The sequence below is a fragment of the Chaetodon auriga genome, chromosome 16 (genome assembly GCF_051107435.1).
Source record: "Chaetodon auriga isolate fChaAug3 chromosome 16, fChaAug3.hap1, whole genome shotgun sequence".
NCBI lineage: Eukaryota > Metazoa > Chordata > Actinopteri > Chaetodontiformes > Chaetodontidae > Chaetodon > Chaetodon auriga.
In genome coordinates this window covers 5,461,963-5,480,578 of record NC_135089.1, presented here as the reverse complement: position 1 = coordinate 5,480,578, position 18,616 = coordinate 5,461,963, and the positions used below count along the sequence as shown (strand labels likewise).

At 45.9% G+C, this 18,616-nt stretch overlaps 1 protein-coding gene across 3 annotated transcripts in view; it reads left to right on the top strand.

The window, feature by feature from the left end:
- znf385c (zinc finger protein 385C) overlaps positions 1–18,616 on the top strand; it is a 118,772-nt gene that overhangs the window by 95,570 nt on the left and 4,586 nt on the right. For 2 of the 3 annotated variants that reach the window (XM_076753504.1, XM_076753506.1), the window contains 7 exons: positions 703–845; positions 5,706–5,816; positions 10,108–10,327; positions 15,668–16,036; positions 16,181–16,368; positions 17,754–17,852; positions 18,412–18,501. In XM_076753504.1, coding sequence (XP_076609619.1) covers positions 703–845; positions 5,706–5,816; positions 10,108–10,327; positions 15,668–16,036; positions 16,181–16,368; positions 17,754–17,852; positions 18,412–18,501 — 1,220 coding nt within the window. The remainder of the gene's footprint in view (positions 1–702; positions 846–5,705; positions 5,817–10,107; positions 10,328–15,667; positions 16,037–16,180; positions 16,369–17,753; positions 17,853–18,411; positions 18,502–18,616) is intronic. The other variant, XM_076753505.1, reaches the window with a different exon arrangement.

The following is an 18,616-nucleotide window of genomic DNA, read 5'->3' as shown; positions in this document are numbered from 1 at the left end:
TGTGCATTATCACGCACCAGCCGTGTATGTGTGTGTTGCACGAGGGCTCACATGATAGGCGTGCTTTGGGGTGGCCACGGTGACCTGCAGCTGACACCAATGATTGATCCTGGTGCTGGGATAAGTGCCCACGCACCGGTGAGCTCACCAGTCCACTGAAACGCAGCCAGGCGGAAAATTAGAAATCTCTTCATCCCTGGTCCATTTGAAATCCGATATCTCCCATCTTCCCCTGCACAGGCACCTTTCCTCAGCCAATAAATCAGTAATTAAATGATGTGTTTGTGTGCATGTGTGTGTATGTACATGAGGGCAGGTGCGTGTCCTTGGGGGATCACCTTGGGCAATTGGGGTGAAGGGAGTATTAAGTCTCCTACAAAACTGCCCTCCCCCCCCCTCAAACACACATGAACACCGCCTCTTATTGTCCGCATGAAAACAGAAACACACCCTCGGTTGCACACGTTGCATTGTCCCGGATACAGCACATGCGCACACACATTTGAGTCGTACAATTGGGTGTCAGATGGAGGTGTAACGCTGCCTCTGGTATCAAATAAATCAAAGTCAGGCCTCCTCTGAGCGCACCACCTGACCTTTTGAAAGCCGTCGGTGCAGTTTCGCTCTTATCACACTGGGAGAGGAGTTAATGTTTCCCAGTTGTCCCTTAACTTCTAACATCTATCTCTTTGTGTCGTCCAGGTACGTCGGCCCAGGGCAGCCCCCTTCTGGCTTCCCTCCCCGTCCCGGGACGGCCTCTGCAACCTCAGCTCGACCTCAAGCACCTCCTGCCCTTCAGACTCAATGGCTCCTCTCCCCTCAGCCTCTTCCCCAACTTCAACACGGTGAGAGGTTATTCGACAGCTCACATCATGGAAAATAGCAATTAAACAAACGAGGATATTAAAGTGAAACCATTTGATCTATGACTTTGATCAACAACAACAATAAAGGTTTCTAGCAGAGCCCAAGATAGCCTATAAATAACACAGTGCCTAATTAGATCCACCAGAAATATCGTGTCAATAGGTGACTCATTCCGCCGTAGAAAGATGTAGTGATTACACTGTTTGGTCACGTGCGTCTTTGAGCTTGAGAACAAAATGTCTTTTAGCAGTTTGTCTCATCTCGTCTTCCACCCTCTTTGAAAGCGCGAGGCGAAACGCGAGCGAAGGGGAATGAACGCGAAGAGCAAGCCATCACTCAATCAGCGGTATTGATTAAGAAGCATGTCAGCGTATTAACATCGTTGTGTACCGCGTGGCGGGAACAACCTTAATTTTATGGGTCAGGATTGTGACTTCATCAATTTGCCGTCAACCTTGTGCTGGTTTTGAGTTTATGTCGGTGAGAGTATAAAGGAAGACAGGCCTATAAAATCATGTGCTCGCCACCCTTTTATTCAGCGTCTCACTATCTGCTCCGCCAGACCTTAGCCTCCAGTGCTCCCCCCGTAAACTCTGCCGCTGTCTGTGCAGAGGCCTTACCTTAGATGTGGGGCGCTAATCTTCATGCACGCCGTGTTCTCCCTCTCAGAATGGATAGTTGTCACCTCAGTATCAGCATCTCCACAGATGAGACCCTTATTAATTTGTCTCGTACGTCAGCAACAAACTTTTCGTTTTTCAAGCCCGTCGGCTCTGATGCTTACCTCGCCTCGGTGCCTGGAATTCAAAGCTTGTATCTTTGATCCTTTACTCACCAGCTCTATACCCATTGTCGTTTTGTGCGCGCGTATGTGTCGGCACTTCTCATTTCTTTGATCCTACGCTGGGTGTGTGTGCGCGCGTGACGGTGTGTATTCGCTCCCCTCATCGCGGGCTGTGAAACCGTCTCCAGTTCTGAGGTCTGTAAATGAAACATAAGCCAGAGCTTTCGCTCCAGCGTGCACTTTACACCTTTTCAAACCAAGCGAAAAAAGGTAGGATGAGGGAGGCCACACAGACGTCTGGCTGCCTGCTTCTTGCGGTGGAGGACATGCACGAGGGGGCGGATGAGACATAAACGTGTGCAGTATGATATGTGTGTGTGTGCGCACACACAGGGGGTCTCCAGCCTGCGATGTGAAAAGTTCAGTTTATTCATTTGTTCTGCTGCCCACTGCTTTTGGTCGCCTATACTGCTCTATGGAGGATTGAGAATGCCCAGCAGCAAAGGCAGCATGGAGCACACTCATTCCTCCAACACCCTCATGTATTTATATTAGTGGTGGAGGCAGTAGGGCGGGTCTCCGGTCAGTGTTCTGTCTGTGTTATGCTTATTTTTCAAAAGGAAAACTGCTGTTTATGTTCTCCCATACCGGTGCCTGTGCCTCACGGCTCCTTTCCAGCATTTAAGATAAGATAAGATAAGATATTCCTTTATTAGTCCCACAGTGGGGACTTAGTTAGGGACTTTAGTTTATCTGATACAAATCATGTGAGAACCCACGACAAACATATTTCAGAATTTAAAGCACTGTTTTATTTTATGCTTCATTATCAGAAAAAATAAACTTAGTCAAATCCATAACGCTACGGTTATTGTAGAAGAAAAAGGAAGTAGATTATTAATGAATGCTGCGAACTAGTGCACAGGAAATCATATTTAAAGAGTTGCAAAGATATTCAGTCAGCCATTGTTAAACAGAATACAACTCGCGGTAGGATGTAGAATCTACCACAATCAGAATGCAGAAATTATGATAACTGCGGAAATAACATCAAATCAGTGTCGCTTCAGTCCCGGGAGGAGATGATTAGCCTCCATAACACACAGTCTTACACTGCAGCTGCGGCATTAATCACAAAGTCCATTCAACGAGGAGCCCCAGGTTCTCTCAGCCCTGATAAGGCACACGTTGTCCCGGACGTGTGCAGGGGGGAAGATGAATGCACCTGTCTCCAAAACTAAATATCCTCCGGTTCCCCTGGTGTCCCTTCTTACACCCCCCCACCCCACCCCACCCCCCTCCCTCTTTCTCTCTGCCTACCCTGAAACCCCATCACGGACTCAGCCGCCCGGCACAGGATAAGTTCTGTCTGCACCAGGATGGCGGGGGAGGACGGAGGGCTCGGACAAAAGACGCATTTATAGCAGTCGGTTCAGGATGGCTGCGGACAGACAATGGGCACATTCTTCAGCTCCTAAAACAAATAGCTGTGTGCAGCCTGCCCTGCTAAGGTGGACAGAGGGCGGCAGGAGTGGGAGAGCTAGGTTTCTGCGGTCAGGCTTCAGCCGGTGAAGGGAAAAGTCAGTTGCTCCCAGAGGTAGCTTTGAGTCATGTAGAAGAGGCCAAAATAAAGCAACAAAAGAAAATAGAGCCCGGAGGGAGAGATATACCTCCAGGATGGAGGCTTCAGTGTCAGGTGTGTTTATATTCCTTCTCACACCTGGCCTTGAGGATTCTGTAGTAAACGGACTCCACTCTTGCAGAGGAGGCAAGCCTTGGACAGCCCTTTGTGTGGTACAGAGCTGCTCAAGCTTATGTACCAGAAAGAAAGCGAGGCAGTGTGCCATCCTCGCTGCCATAAATACACCAACACTCCTCGATCTCTGGGCAACTGAGGGTGTCAGCAGTGCCAGTGTGGTTCCAGCGAGTGGTCCAACTTGGTGTGAGAACAGCGCTCTGCCTGGCCATCACGAGTCCCTTCTCCCATGCAAGCGGAGGAATGGACTGGACCCGGCCCTGTGCCAGCCTGGGGAGAGATCCAAGGTGATTGTTATATGTGATACCATGCTGAAGGGTGCCGCAATGAAATCAGCTGTCATCATGGCATGCAGACCTTCTAATGAAGCCTCAGCTTTCACTCTGCTGTTTATAGTATGCTGTTCTGGGACTCTCTGCAGTCTTTTCACAGACAGTTAAAACTGAATTAGTCTGCCCAAAACCCTCTCCAGAAACACTTCCCGTGGGCTGCAATGATTCATAATGTATTATACAGTCACATTTCCGAGATTACAATGAACTCTAACTGCATGAAAATATGAGCTGTAGCGAGGTTTGTAACAACAGGGAACAACAGTCGCGCTCAGAACGAAGTTGCTTATCCCACAGAATCGGTGTGGGGAGAAACACAAGGGCTAAAGCCGGATGTATAGTCAAGATTTCACCCACTGATATCACCACATGCATCGTATTGTACAAGATCAGCTTCTGTATACTCCCTGCAGAAACTGTGTTTACAATCTTTAATTTACTTGGTGACACGGAGGTGCTCTCCCCATACGTTCAGAGTCCCGCTGCAACACATCCTCGTCACATATGGATGCTTGGTCAGGACCCCTTGGCGTCACTTTTTAAGGCGCTGGGTACTCCTTTAACATCATCTGTCAACATGCAGGGCTGCACGGTCAGGTTAGCAATAATAGATATACGTATAAGCTAACGTCTCGTTAGCATTGTCCAGCTGCACTTACAAAAAAAAACAGCTTGCAGATCAATATGTTTTGATGGTGACAGTTGCTGAAACAACTGACATGCATTTCTGATTTTCTCGCATGCACGGGTGAATGCAAATCTCTCTGTTTCTGTCCTGGACATGTGCTCCATGACCCTTGATAGTGGTGAGAGGGTGGGACAGTTCCATTAATGTATTCTCTGCCCTGTGAGAGCAGTGCCTCTCAACTTTACTGCATAACACAAGCGCACTCAGGTGCACAAAAACACCTCACACCTGACATTAAAGCCAATTAGAAACAGTTTAGCCCGTCACACTTTCAACAGTGCTTACAGAGTCCTTGTTTCAGGTCAATTAAAGGTACCAGGTACAGGTACAGTCACGAGCCATCAGTTCAATGAAGTAGAAAGAAGGACTGCACCAACAGCACGGATTCAGCATATATTAAAAAATACTCAGAGGGCTACTGATAGATGAGTAAAACCAAATCACAGCGCTCGATAAAAAGATTCAAGCAATCGTGCCCTCAGAAACAGAAAATGAGAAAAGAAAGAGCAGGGAAGGGAAAAAAATGATTGAATATACAAAAAATATGTTAAATGAAGCACATTGTGTACACACAACTCTGATGTCGTGAGAAGAGACCTGATGGAAACACCCGTATGTGTTGTGTTTGATAGCTGTGTGCAAAGAATGAAATGTTTCCAAAGCAGACTTGAAGGTGAAAAATATCTTTTTACTGTAACAGCAATGATACGATGTTCCGAATGACCCAAGAGCAGGTTTCAAAGATGTCTCCGTAGCTGCGCCGCGAAATATGTTAGGGGAAGAAATGAAAACATGTTGAAAAAGAAAATACATCTTGGATGGAATGAGCTCTGACAAATCAAGATGAAATTATCATCTGCTGTGTCAAGAAAGAACTGGAGTCTGAAGCAAGGCCATCTTTTTGTGGAACGTCGACGCACAAATCGGAGACCTCTCATGTTGCCACAAAGATAAGTCATCTGAAACAAGAATCGTCGTCTTAACAAGGACTTTGTTGCCTCTCGTTTCAACGGATTTCTCAAATGTTTGTGCCTAACGTTGAGTCGTGAAAGATGCATTTTCTCTTTAATTCTGAGGACTGATGTGAAAATATGACATTCAAGAACTGGAATTATTTCCCCATTACTATTCTGCAGACGCTGCTGGAATTATTTGAAGGTGATGCCCACCGTGTGAGGCATTAGAGGACGCTTTCTAAACGTACGGCCACGCATTTGGCACAATCAAATCTGATAAAACTAATGCTGTTTTCGCTGATCTTTTCCTTCTGTCTCTCAGATGGACCCTGTCCAGAAGGCAGTGATCAACCACACGTTTGGTGTCCCTCAGCCCCTCAAGAAGAAGCAGATTATCTCCTGCAACATTTGCCACCTGCGCTTTAACTCAACGGTAAGAAAGGCTTTACAGGCTTTATGTCTTGGTGTTTATGAGAAAGAAAGAGAGGTTGTGGGACTATGAGGGAGAGAAAGAGACAGCACGCCAGACTGTGTAATTTACAACATAAAAGCAGTCTATACCAAAAAGTGAGTCTAGCCTCAGAGAACAACATCTCTTTGTTTTGTGCTTCTGCTATCTGCTTGAGTGTTGTTTCTTTTTTTTTTTGAAAATATGTCTGTTCCTCAATTACCCCAGCTCTTATCATCCCCACTGACTCACTGTGTTTGTGCATACTGTGTGTGTGTGTGTGTGTGTGTGTGTGTGTGTGTGCGTGTGTGTATAAGCAATTGTGTGTGTCCCTGCGTGCATATGGAAAACAAAAAACTGTCGGTGAATCCCTTTCTGCAAACATATGTACATTTTAAACCAGAAGTCATTTAGTTTTTTTAGAGTTATGTGTATGTATATACGTTGTGCGGTCTTCCTTTCAGTGGAATCTGTAGTGTGTGTCTGTCTGTTGTTGTGCTATGAGGGATTAGACAGCAGGGAGAGCTGCCGTTTATCAGCAAAGACCAGAAACAATCAGCAGCCCCAGCAGGAAGCAGCATTCTCGGCTCCTCGTTCCATTTCTCCCATCTCCCTGCCACCTCGAGCACACACACCCACACGCCCACACATACACAAACACACACACACACACGCACACACACACGTACTGTACACACGCACGCCATCGCAGACGCGTACACACAGAGACACACAGGCAAACATCCCATGACATTTCATGCATATTCACATAAACAAATAGATAATAGTCCAGAAAGCCTTAAGACATCTCATGTCTGGGAACAGTGAAATACACACACGCACGCACACACACACACACACACACACACACACACACACACACACACAGGCACACTTTTTTCTTTTCTTTTTTTTTTTTTTGGACTCCATCTTCAAAGAACGGCTGAGGCACAGGAGACAAGGAGCTGAGGGGGGAGAGGAGACTCAGACGTGCTCTTCACACACTAGAGCAAATCCCATTCCCTGAATCTGCACACCGACTTAAAGAGGAGTGTCAGGTCTGACTGTAGCTTTATCTGTCTCTCTGAGAGCATGAACACTTTCCTAACGCTCCCGTGCACCCTCCTCCGAGTTTGCTCAGATATTATAGCAAGTTATCCTTCTGCATAATGCTCAAAGGGGAAGTAAACTTTCTCTGCTGCTCAGTATCGCACAAATTGACCTTAAAGAGCGACTTAACACCAGCTGAATCCTGTTTTGGCTTACCTGCGGTGGTTGAACTTTTCACCTAGCTGCAGCGACGTACGGGTGTGTCAGTGCGCTGTGACGTCACTGCTGACAATCTCAACATATTGGAAAATACACATATTTGCTTTCTTGCTGAGAGTTAGATGAGAAGATCAATACCAATTTCATGTCTGTATGCACTCTGATGCTAAATGAGAAACTCATCAGCCGGTTAGCCTAGCGTAGCATAAAGGCTGGATGCAGGGGGAAACAGCTAGCCAGACTCTGTCTAAAACTCTCAAATTATTCTGAACTAACGCTTTAAACTACACATAAAATCATGTCATTGTACACTTCAAATAATAGGATATGATTTAGACAGACTTAACTAGCTTTTCCCAGTCTTTGTGCTAAGCTAAGCTAACCAACTGCTTGCAGTAGCTTGATATTTACTACAGTACAGACTGCACAAAAGCAAAAAAAGCATATTTCCCAAAATGCTGCTTCTTTAATGTCAGACCAGAGGAACACCTGAGTGGCCCAGGTGTCCTCTGGACGTCCACCTGCTTGCTCTGTTCAGCCCACATACCCTCAGGCCTTTCTGCTGTGAAGCTAAAATGACCTTTTCAATTCAAAAAGGGGGGAAAAAGCACATGAAATCTTTTGAAGGAGTGTTGCTATTAGACCATTTTGCATGCTAATGTGGATCTTCTGTTGTATTTCTTACTTTGTTATCTGAATTATTAATCAAGGTGGGTTTTGTGTCTCAGTGGCTTGGCCAGAGGTTGTCTGGATGTTGCTCCAGCCCCTACTGGTTCCCATAGAGGTTAACAGAGCTCACTGATTACTTCTCACTTATATTAATGCAGTTTTGTTTCAAAGAAGTTACTCCGTAGCTGCGTGTTACTGAGGCTGGGTCTAGAAGAAATAATTCTGTATTACTGTGGTATTTTGGGTACTGTGGTGCTGAAATATTGTAAAACAGTTCAGTTCAAGGACTACAGTACGTGAGAACATTTTAAGCAGTGTGTGTGTGCGGAGGAAGAGTTTTCGGTATGTCTGCTGCTCCTCTGCCTGCATAAATATTTTATCTTTCCTCTTGTTCCTCATATTTCAGATTTTATATTGTCATCACATAATAGAACATAATTAGGCTACATAGCACAGTGTAGTGAAAAATATCACAGAGACAAGTGTGACTGGCAAATTTGGTAAAAGCGATATTTTTTTTTACCACCACCCTCCATTTTTAGTGACTTCAGGGCAAACTCCATGCACCCCCACCATCGAAATAGGCGGCTCAGTGATTGTTAAATTAAGCAAACCAACTGGCAGATCGTCTTTATTTTTATGTCTGTGTTATTGTGTTTGCTACGAGCGAGTCAGTGTTGCGAGAGGGAATTCAGCACCATTTCAGAGTTATGGGAGGACATCTTCCACACCCACTGAACATATGTCTCTGCACCAGATATAGTCTGATGTTTACTTTGAGCCGTAGGATTGCTTAATCACCGGACATCAAGGATCCCTTAGAAGAGCACTGCATCCTGCCGGCCGCGGTGGTGATGTGCAAACCAAAGCTCATTTCACACCTTGTCCCTCTGCCTCCACTGAGACCCAGTTGGACGGAGAGACTGGCGGAGGAGAAGGCGCTGGCTAAATTCGTCACGTCACGCTAATCCCAGAAGCCTTTTCACGGCAGATCAGTCTCACGATGCGCCGAAGTATTCGAGTTGTTTTTACAGATGCTTTGACAGCCACGTTATTTATAGGCCTCCACTATATCACACCATTAGGCTCACTAATGTGAAGTGTGTTTAACTCCATCCCTAGACGGCTGGTGTTTACATAGAGCTAACATATGAGGCTGGTGGTGTATGTATGTGTCTCAGCACAAGCTGTGATGTTACTCATTGCTTACTGGGCTTTATGTATTGTTGGCGTTCAGGCAATCATCCACATTTTGTTCCTTTTAGTGTTTTCAGGTCTCTATTTATTGCTCGCTCAGGAGTCTTCAAGGCAAAGTTCAGTCTCTTCACTCAACTTGCTCCCTGCCAGAGGATTTGCATGATTTATTTCTTGAGGAAGTAAACCTGGATGAGAGCTCAGAAGGACGCGTTGCAGTCGTGGAGGAACGTCTTACCTTGCTCCACTTTTTCAAAACATGCACCCTTTGGAAAAAAAAAAAAAAAAAAGCTATTTTACACTTAATCCTTCGTCCTTAATCCATCCATCTCTTAAATACAGAGGGTGTGAAAATGTCCATATTACTTAGTATTCTCTATAATTAGTGTTTTTTTAGGAAGTTTTCCACACTTTGGATTTAATTTGGAACAAAGCTCCTCTTTTATTGTGCTGAATGTACTGAATCTGTGGCTGTGGAGGGGTTTTTTTTTTTTTCGCAGTAAGGGTTCTGTTTCTGCTCCTTCCCTCTATAACTACCATCAGTCTGGGCCAGGAGCCGATGAGAGCTGATCCCCGGAGGTTGTTTTAGCTTTTAATGAGTGATCTCTGCATTGATTTCTCTGATATCCTTATGTATCCGCGCTGGCTCTAACAGCCGGGGCTTTGTTCTCGGCTTGAGCGGGGCCGTGAGAATGATGAAAATGTGAAGGTAGAAATCGTGATTCACCCGGAAGGAAATTTGTGTGAACGTGTTTACTGCCGCATCGCAGTCAGTTTGTGGGTTTGTGTGCTCGTGAGCGCTCAAATGTGTGTGACATTAGCATGTATTGCCACGTGCTGAGGACTTGCAGAGGCTGACTCTCACAGTGCACATTAATAGGGTAGTTGTGGAGATGGGATCCTCTCTCTTGTTGCATATTACACATGCAATTATACCTCTGGCCTCCCAATGTGCCATCGCTCTTATCAGGTGGAAACAGACTCTCCTCCTTGCAGCTTGTGTATGCCTGCGAGAGAGCAAATATTCAGGCGTGAATTTTAACATTTATTGCACGTGGGCTCCAGTCTCTCCAGCAGATAGTGCATCGAGTCAAACACTTTCTGCTTTTCCCTCCCAATCTGATTTTCTCTCATTTTCCTGCAGAACCAAGCAGAGGCCCACTACAAGGGCCACAAGCACGCCCGGAAGCTCAAAGCCATGGAGGCCCAGAAGAACAGGCAGCGACGAGCCGGGGAGGCCTCGTCCACGGGGAGGGAGAGGGACCGAGACAGAGAGCGGGAACGAGACCGGGACCGGAGCAAGACGTCCGCGTCCGAGGCAGCTCTTCCAGCGCTCATGGATACAAGCTTAGTGGAGGGAACAAGTACGTTAACAGACAGAGAGATGGGAAGAAAGCATCTCTTGATGATCACTCTTGGTTCCTCTAAATCCCGCCTCTGCTCCAGTTCATCTTTCTAAACCCCCTCCACCGTCCCTCCTCTCGCATCGTCTTCCATCCTCCTCCTCCACATCTTGGCCTCCCTTATCTGTTTCCCTCTGCTCTGTTGTGTTACGCTTTGAGATTACACCTTCTGTACACTCTATGCTTCACCCTCGTACCCCCCCATGTTTCTTTGCATTGAAACCTCAGCATTTTCAGGCCACTCTATCACCCCTCAAAACCTCTCTGACCTGGTCCTCTGTCCCTGCGCCTGGTGATGGATGGAGGGCTCTGAAGCTGTGGGATTGTAGGATGTCTGGGAGCAAGAGATGTGTAAATAAAGGGGCTGACGAAGATCAATCGTAGCCTCATAGGGGTGGCTTTTACCCCCTTTGCCTCTTAATTTCCAGCGCTTGTCTCCCCTTCTCTTCCTCCTGCTCTCTCCTATCTATCTCTGTTAGATAGAGAGGGCAGTTGTAGGACCAGAATTGGTGTATTTGTGCACCAGGAAAAGAATGACACATAGTGCTGTCTGAGTTGAGAGGGAGCAAAATAGTGGTGGGGCTTTTCATTTGAGGGGCTGTCAAACAGAAAAGAAAGTTGAAAGAAATCAAAGGCACTCATCTTCTTTCAGAAAAAGTTCAAATGTTTTCACATTGGGGGTGTAAATATAGACATTTTAAGTTCTGCTAAAGAAAGAGGAGTGCATCGGTTTTCTTTCAGTGGCATATTTGAGTTTTCCACACGACATGGCTGCAACTCTGGCTTGGAGAGCATGACTTGCTCCAGTGGCACTTTGACTGCAGAGTGAGCCCATTACCTTCTCATGTTGCACTCGTCTGGGTCCGCACTGTTCATTTATCCATCTGAGGTGATGGGAGTTGAGGAGCGGCGGAGCAGTTTTCTCTCTCTCCTCTGCTTCCCTGCTACATCCTCTCCTCCACTTCCCCCGCCCGGGAGAAGATCGCTATCTGAGAAGAATTTCAAAATGCCCTCTGACGCCAGATGGAATATTAGAGAAGAGATATGATGGTACCGAGAGAAGTGGGGGACAGTTGGTACTTTACCCCCCCTCGCAGACGTGCTCATGTGCACGTGGGTACACCCAGACATGCACACTTCTTTGCCTTGAGCGCTAAGAGTCTCCTTCAGAAAGGAGAAAGTGGACAAAAGACTGAGAGCCTGATAACGCTCTCATCAAATCTCATTTTAATATTCCGCCGTTGCAAAAGAGAGCTCTGAAAGAGGGAAGCAGCAGTGGAGACGAACGAGACGAAGAGTGGAAAATGAAAGATAAGATGAAATGAATGAAGGAGACAGAGAGGGAGAGGGAGGAATGAGAGAGAAAGAGCATGGAGGGAAGAGGGGGGGTCATTGGAGAGAGAAAGTAGATAAGTCATAGCTAGTTTTTATGATGTGAATAATTTATTTTACAGTTCCAAGGCAATTTTGTGAGGAGGAACACTCTTTAATAAGCCCAATTGTGTGATTGGCCTAATGTGAAATTGAAATGCAGCAGTGCGAGCCATTGGTGGCATGCACCACAATGCCAACCTGTAATGGAATAGCGCTCCAAATTAACACTCTATGAAATGAGTTATGTCTGCCATGAAACTGAAGGCTGGTGGGGAGCCGTCTGAGGGTAATGCCCACATTGTCTGCCATCAGGAACCAATAACACACCTGTCGGCTGTTCCTCGAAGCAGTCTGTCTGCCTCTGAATAAACACAGCCGCAGCCCCGCAAGGTCAGCCTCTTCGGCTCCGTTAGAATAATGCACATTTAGACGCCGAAGGCAGCTAGCATTCATAACCCGCCTTCTGACTGCGAGGTGCTGGACGGAGCTCAAAGTGCGCTTTTTCTTAGGTGCACAAGCACAAATAATGAGTCACAATTGCTTTCCAAGTGTGTTTGGGAAAGTGCCACAGTGGAATGGACCAGGTAATTAAAATTTATGCCTTGTCACAACAGTTAAGAGAAAAAGCAGAACACTTAAAGAGCAGTATGACAGGGCCAGACCCAAATGCACGACCTTGAATTGCTCAAGAAGCAACCCAGCTTCTACACCAGTGGGGATGTCATACAGATTGTCAGTTAAACTATATAAATATGAGGATTTCAGCAAATGCTCAAGTGACAAGGCCCCTCTGGCAGTCTTAGGATTTATGACTCTTATCCATCCAGCAAGAGAGGAGCTAGCGTCACGTTGGCACAAAGTCCTCACAGACAGAGAGGAGGTCGGGGTGGATGGATCGGCCCAGGAAATGCTGTTTTTTTTTTTCTGTTTCCCACTGGTTGTCGAGTTGGTTTCTTTCAAAAATCACCGCAATCGCAAACCTTAACTGTGTGGTTTTTATTGTTACCTTGATGACAAAGCCCTCCTAGCCCAAACCATGATGATTCACCAACCTGACAAAAATCATTTTGTACCTAAACCTTAACAAACAACATCCACAGCCATGTAAGTCCAGAAAACATATTTGTTTTTGACGGCTTTGACGAATGATGTCGTGTTAGCAGTGGCATCAGATCAGAAAATGCTCATTTGTGTCGTTTTGCAGGGAAATGACACACAACATGTTTTGTTGTCATTTGGAGGACATGCAGGACCTTTAACTGCCCACAAGTGTCCCGCGTTGTCATGCCGTACACAGACTTTTTACAAAAAAAATTCCATCACATTCCAGTTAAACTTTCCAACGTCTCTAAGTTTCTGCAGACATCCTGTTATTCAGGGTGCCACAGCATTTTGTAAGTACAGGAGGGAGGCGGGTAAGAGTTTTCAGTCCTACAAAGGGACTAATCAATACTTATAAACCATGTCCCAGACCAACAAAGGAGGGAGCGAGCACACAGCGACTGAGCAAGTGAGCGAGCAGCAGGCCGGTGCCCAGAGACAGAGGGTCTGCATCAGTCGTGACAAGCATCAATCACCCTCGGCTTTGATTGACTCCGCTGTTGAAACGGTCTTTGCGGGGACTCTGTCTGTCACCACAGTAATGATGATTTGAAGCGAGGATTTTTCTCCAGGGAAGCTGTTTATGTTCTGTTGCTGCCTTGGATCAGAGCTCCCCCGCCAAGACAAGTGCTCAGTGTCTGTATGTGCATGCAAGCGTGTGCATAATGAGTTCAATATTCATATTCATTTGCTGTTTGGCTGTGGTTAAAGTTCTCAGCGGATCAATCTGCCTGAACTGAGATCTCTTCAGATGTGTTTACACTCTAAAAGCCTGTCAGATTTAATTGGTCTGTTAAAACGTGGATTAAATTCTCTTCATGTTAAAGAAAAGTGACGATTGCCAGCATAACATCGATCCAAATATCCATAATTTGCTGCTGTGTTGTTCTGCTCCACAGAGGCCCTGCTGGCACTGCCAATACGCTGCCCTTTGGTCTGACAGTTTGCCAATGTTGGTGGCAGTTTCTCTCATCATGTAGATGGTTAGAGAGCAAGTGGGACAACTGACAAGCAAACAGAAAGGCATTTTTTAGGGAAGAGGGTGAGAGAGGCTTGGTTTTTATTACAGTTTTTTCACAGGACCCCAGTCTGCTGCAAGAAGACAAAACTCTTCTCACAGCTTCCCATCAGGGCTGCAACTAACGATTATTTCCACTATCAATCTGTGTTTAATTAATCAATTCATCTTTTCAGTCTCTAAAACTCTGTCTTAACTCTGTGGTGATATCTGGAAAGTGATTGTTGTGTCCAAAACCCAGCAATTAAATTTAATTCATGATAATGGAAAAAAGCAAATCCTCACATCTGGGAAGTTGGAGTCTATGGAAGCCCATTTCTGCCAAGAAACGAGCAAATTAATGAAAAGGTAGTCATGATGAAACTAAAAATGGTAGAGAAACAAGTGGAGATAAGTCAAAATAAGCTTTTTTTTTCATCATAGCTAACTTATATTTACTTGAGGAAATGGGCTTCCATAAGAACCAGTGGACCAGTTTGTCGTTGAATCTTAATAAATGTCTGAAATGATTATCAGCACTTCCTGTTGATTAACTGCCTGATTACTGGACTACTACAAGATTCGCTGGTGATTTTTTTTTTTTTCAGCTGGCTTTTTTAAAATGAAGATATCTTAAACTCTGCATAGATAGATGAAATGAGTCTTTGCTGAATGAGGCCTTCATGATCCGTCTTTGGATTTTCGAGGGCTTTGATTCCCACCAGCCTCCATGTCTTCCTCTGTAGGGTTCCTGCTGAATCCATTGATCAGTATCGCTCCCCTCCAGAGACTTCTCAGGTGGCCCTGTCTCTCACATAAGCTCAGGATCATACCTACCCCCGCCCCCCCACAGCGGAGCTCAAATCCCTCAGGGGTCACTCTCATTACAGCGAGAGGGGACTGTCTAATCTTGCTCCTATATAGGTTCTTTTTCTTGAGCGGGAATGGAAGAGGAAGGCCCTTATCTCCAATGATGAATTTACTCTGAGACGTAAAAGGGGAAATCAATGGAGCAGTTGCATTGAGGAGGCTTGTGAGTGTGTGTGCGGGGAGAGAGTGCACTAAATGAAATGGAGATATTCAGCCAGCGTAGCACACAGTGCTCTGGGGTGAAGTGTGTGACTCCCGCGGGAGGGCGATGGGGTGAAGGGGAGATGTGTAATGGAACTCCAGTGACTTATCGGCTGGGCCCCGCAGTCGATGGGTTTGTTTATATTGACTGAGACTCCGGTCCACTTGATATTTGAATAGTGAGGGAGAAGGAAGCGAGAAGGGAAGGAGGGAGGAGGCTGATGGCATTTACCTGCATAAACCAGTGCTTATCTAGTTTGTTCCACATGGTTTAAAACAAAGGCGGATATTATATCAGAAAATGGCACAAAGCTAGCACTTGAAAAACACTCTTATTGTCGGTTCTAGTGTTGGATTAAAAGAGAAACAGTTGATTTAGTTAAATTTATATTTGCACTTAAAAAGTTAAGCATGCATGCAAGAAGCTTTTTCTTGCTTTTTATTCAGGCTCTTCAGACATTAAGCTTTGTTGGGGTCATATTAACTACATGCCTCAGCACATCTCGAGCCCAGGCGCAAAGCTAATACATAACAGACTAGTCTCTACTGAACGTGCAGTAGTACTGGACGCCACTCATAGTGTTTTCAGCCGCAGCAGGAAGCACTGCCCATGCAGCACCAATCTGCAGAAAGTCACAGTTAGCGAGTAGCTGGAGAAGAAAGATTAGCATTTAGCATCTAAACAGCCATGTATGATTGCAGGTTTAATTGAACCACAGTTTGCTGATATTCTCCTTCATTACTACCTTTTCATGCAGGTCTTCAACCTGATTTAGAACCAGCCAACCTGGAAGTGAAGCTGGAGGAGAGTCCCAGGAGCTCAGTTATGCTGACACCCGTATCCGAGGACTCCTCTGTGGAGCTGGTCACCCTTTCCCCTCCTCATATTTCACCTTCCTCGCAGCTCTCAGAGACTGCCTCAGACACCAGCGCCCCCGAAGTCCCAGAGGCTGCCGAGGCCGCGGGCCCGAACACTGAGTCAGGCAGCCACACAGACACGGCCAGCACAAACGATGAGCCGCGTACAGATGAGGACAAGGACCCCAAAAAGAGCAAGGCTCACCTCCATTGTCCTGTCTGTAAAGTCACAGTCAACTCCGTGTCCCAACTGGAAGCACACAACAGCGGTAAACAGCTTTTTTTTTTGTAAGGCTTTTACATTTGAAACTGACTAAGCGTTGGTCAAACACTTTGTGGATCTGAGCACCAAATAAAAACCTCTAATTTTATTTGATTTGAGCCACAATGGATCTGCCAACTGTTTCCACCAGGTACAAAGCACAAACTGATGCTGGAAGGTCACAGTGTTCTGCCTCGACGCAGGGGGAAAGTGGTGGCAGCTCGTGCTGGCTGCAAGAGCAAGCGGCTGGGCAGCAAAGGCAGCGTCGGGGTGCCCAGCAAGAATTTTCAGTGTGAAGTGTGTGAGATCTTTGTGAACTCTGAGACCCAGCTTAGCCAGGTAAGGGTCAAAAGAAGCCCAAATATTTATGTTATAGTGCATGTATATGTCTAGCTGACCATTTAATGCACTGCTGACACTGTGGATTTTGTCTGTTGAAGAAGAATTTTGAGATTTTGAGACAAGATTTGGTACAAATGAACGGATGTGGAGCAGCTCCTCTCATGATAGTATAATCTGATGAAGAAATACACAGAACTGTGTATGACAAACGTATGACCTCATTCAACCTTTAGCATCACAAAAAGCATCAGAACTTTTTGGCTGTAAAGTATCAGAGGAGGAGGACAGAGCCAACACTCTGGGATATCTCTGTAGCTCCTGTGCTGTATGAAATGAAAGATGAGGAGGGAAGCAGGGGCTTGGCGAAGTCCTGCAGATTTGTCAAGGCATACTTAGTGAGAGTGTTGCTAACTTGATAGGATTTTGTTCCAAAGGGCATAGAAGTACTGTTGACTCTGCAGGGAAAAGCACTCTAGCCCAATCACATCAGGCATTAGAGAAAATGTTGCATATAATTACCTCACCTCCACAGACAGATGACATGGCCACAGAATGAATCAGAAAAGCTGCATGCACATGGTTAGCAATTACCTCACACATGAAGAGGCTGATGTTACACACCGAACTTAGACCAGGCTGACCTCTAATGTTACAATTAGGAAAAACTATCGCAGATGATGTGTATTAAAACGATAAATATGAATGATGGGATTTTAAATACCTCACTTAATCCAAGAGACCATTTTAACGTAACCTTGATGGAGGATGGCGTAAATCAAAGCAGCCGTTTCATTTACAGCCACATGAATGAAGCCATTGAAGGCAGGCTGTGAGTGCAGGGTACATTCGAGCAGCAGCTATTTTTCCACATTACACAGATGTAATCTCATGCTATAACTGACTGCGAAGCTCTTCAGTGAGCAGGCATTTATTTACCACTCATTATTGCAGTCGGCTAATGCCTCCTGTATTTATTTTTCTGGTTACGTTGGCACCAAACCAGGTTTCGGAAGTAATTTCTCCCCTTTTGATGTTCATTAAATACTACATCTGAGTGAAGGGATTGTCTTGGAAACGTTATGCTGGAATGTGGGGAAGATACCGGGCATGTGTGAGCACCCAGGCTGCTTTAGCCTCAAATGTATTCCACCAGCCTTATATAAACATCCCCTACCCCAGGAGGACATAAGCCTGTTAGTGCTGCAGCCAGAGAAGGACATAGTGTGGCTGTGGTAGTAAGTAATGTGATGTAATTTCAGTGCACTTCAGTCATACTCAACGTGTATCCATTATTAATTCAGCAGATAACATTTGAAGTTGTTCCACTGTGGTACAACAGATGCTTGTTAGCTCACTGATGGTATTTCTGCTGGTCTCGGCAGCACATGAATAGCAGAAGGCACAAGGATAGGCTGGCCGGAAAACCACCCAAACCCAAATTTACCCCCCACAGCAAGAGTCAGCCAAGCTCCAGCTTAGCGGTAAGTCTCAGCATAAAGACACAGACAAACAAAACACTGTCACGCAGATATGCGCGCATGCAAACACACACTCGAGGAAGACAAACGGAACATAATTGCCTTTCTCTTACGGCGGATATGCTCGAACATGCTGCACACATGTGCCAAATGTGGAGTGAATTCACCCTAGCTTGTGAACTAATGCATTTTTAAACAGCAGATTTAATTTATCTCCATTACAGTTAACTGATTTGACCCGGGCCCCGACAGACTTACGGTTAAAAAACACACAGATCTCATTACATTGCGCTCAGGGGCTTCAGTGTCTTGGTGAGGCAGCATGCTTGTGTGCCTGTACTGTCATAGAGGTTAAGCACACTGTTGCACTCAGTGAGTCCCCTACCCCTGAGACAGGTCTAAAATAGTCCTGCTCTCCCCCACTGACCAGCTCTGACAACAGCAGCCTGAATCAGCACTCCAGATTAATCACTTCTCTGCTCCTGTCATATACACACCTCCCCATCTCTCCTTCTCCCCATACTCCTCCTCCTCCTCCTCCTCCTCCTCCTCCATCCTACAGAACGTGAGATGGAGTGGCTATGCAGGCGTGGCTGTGTCTGCCATGAAGAAAGCGTTCAGCCAGTACAATCTCACCTCCCTCTCCTCGCAGGTCAGTGGCAGGAGAGGACTGGGGTTGGATTGGAGGGCGAGAGCTTCAGATGGCTGAACTTTAGGCCTGGCCACGGGCAGGGGACTGAGCAGAGATGATGAAGAAGTCATTGATT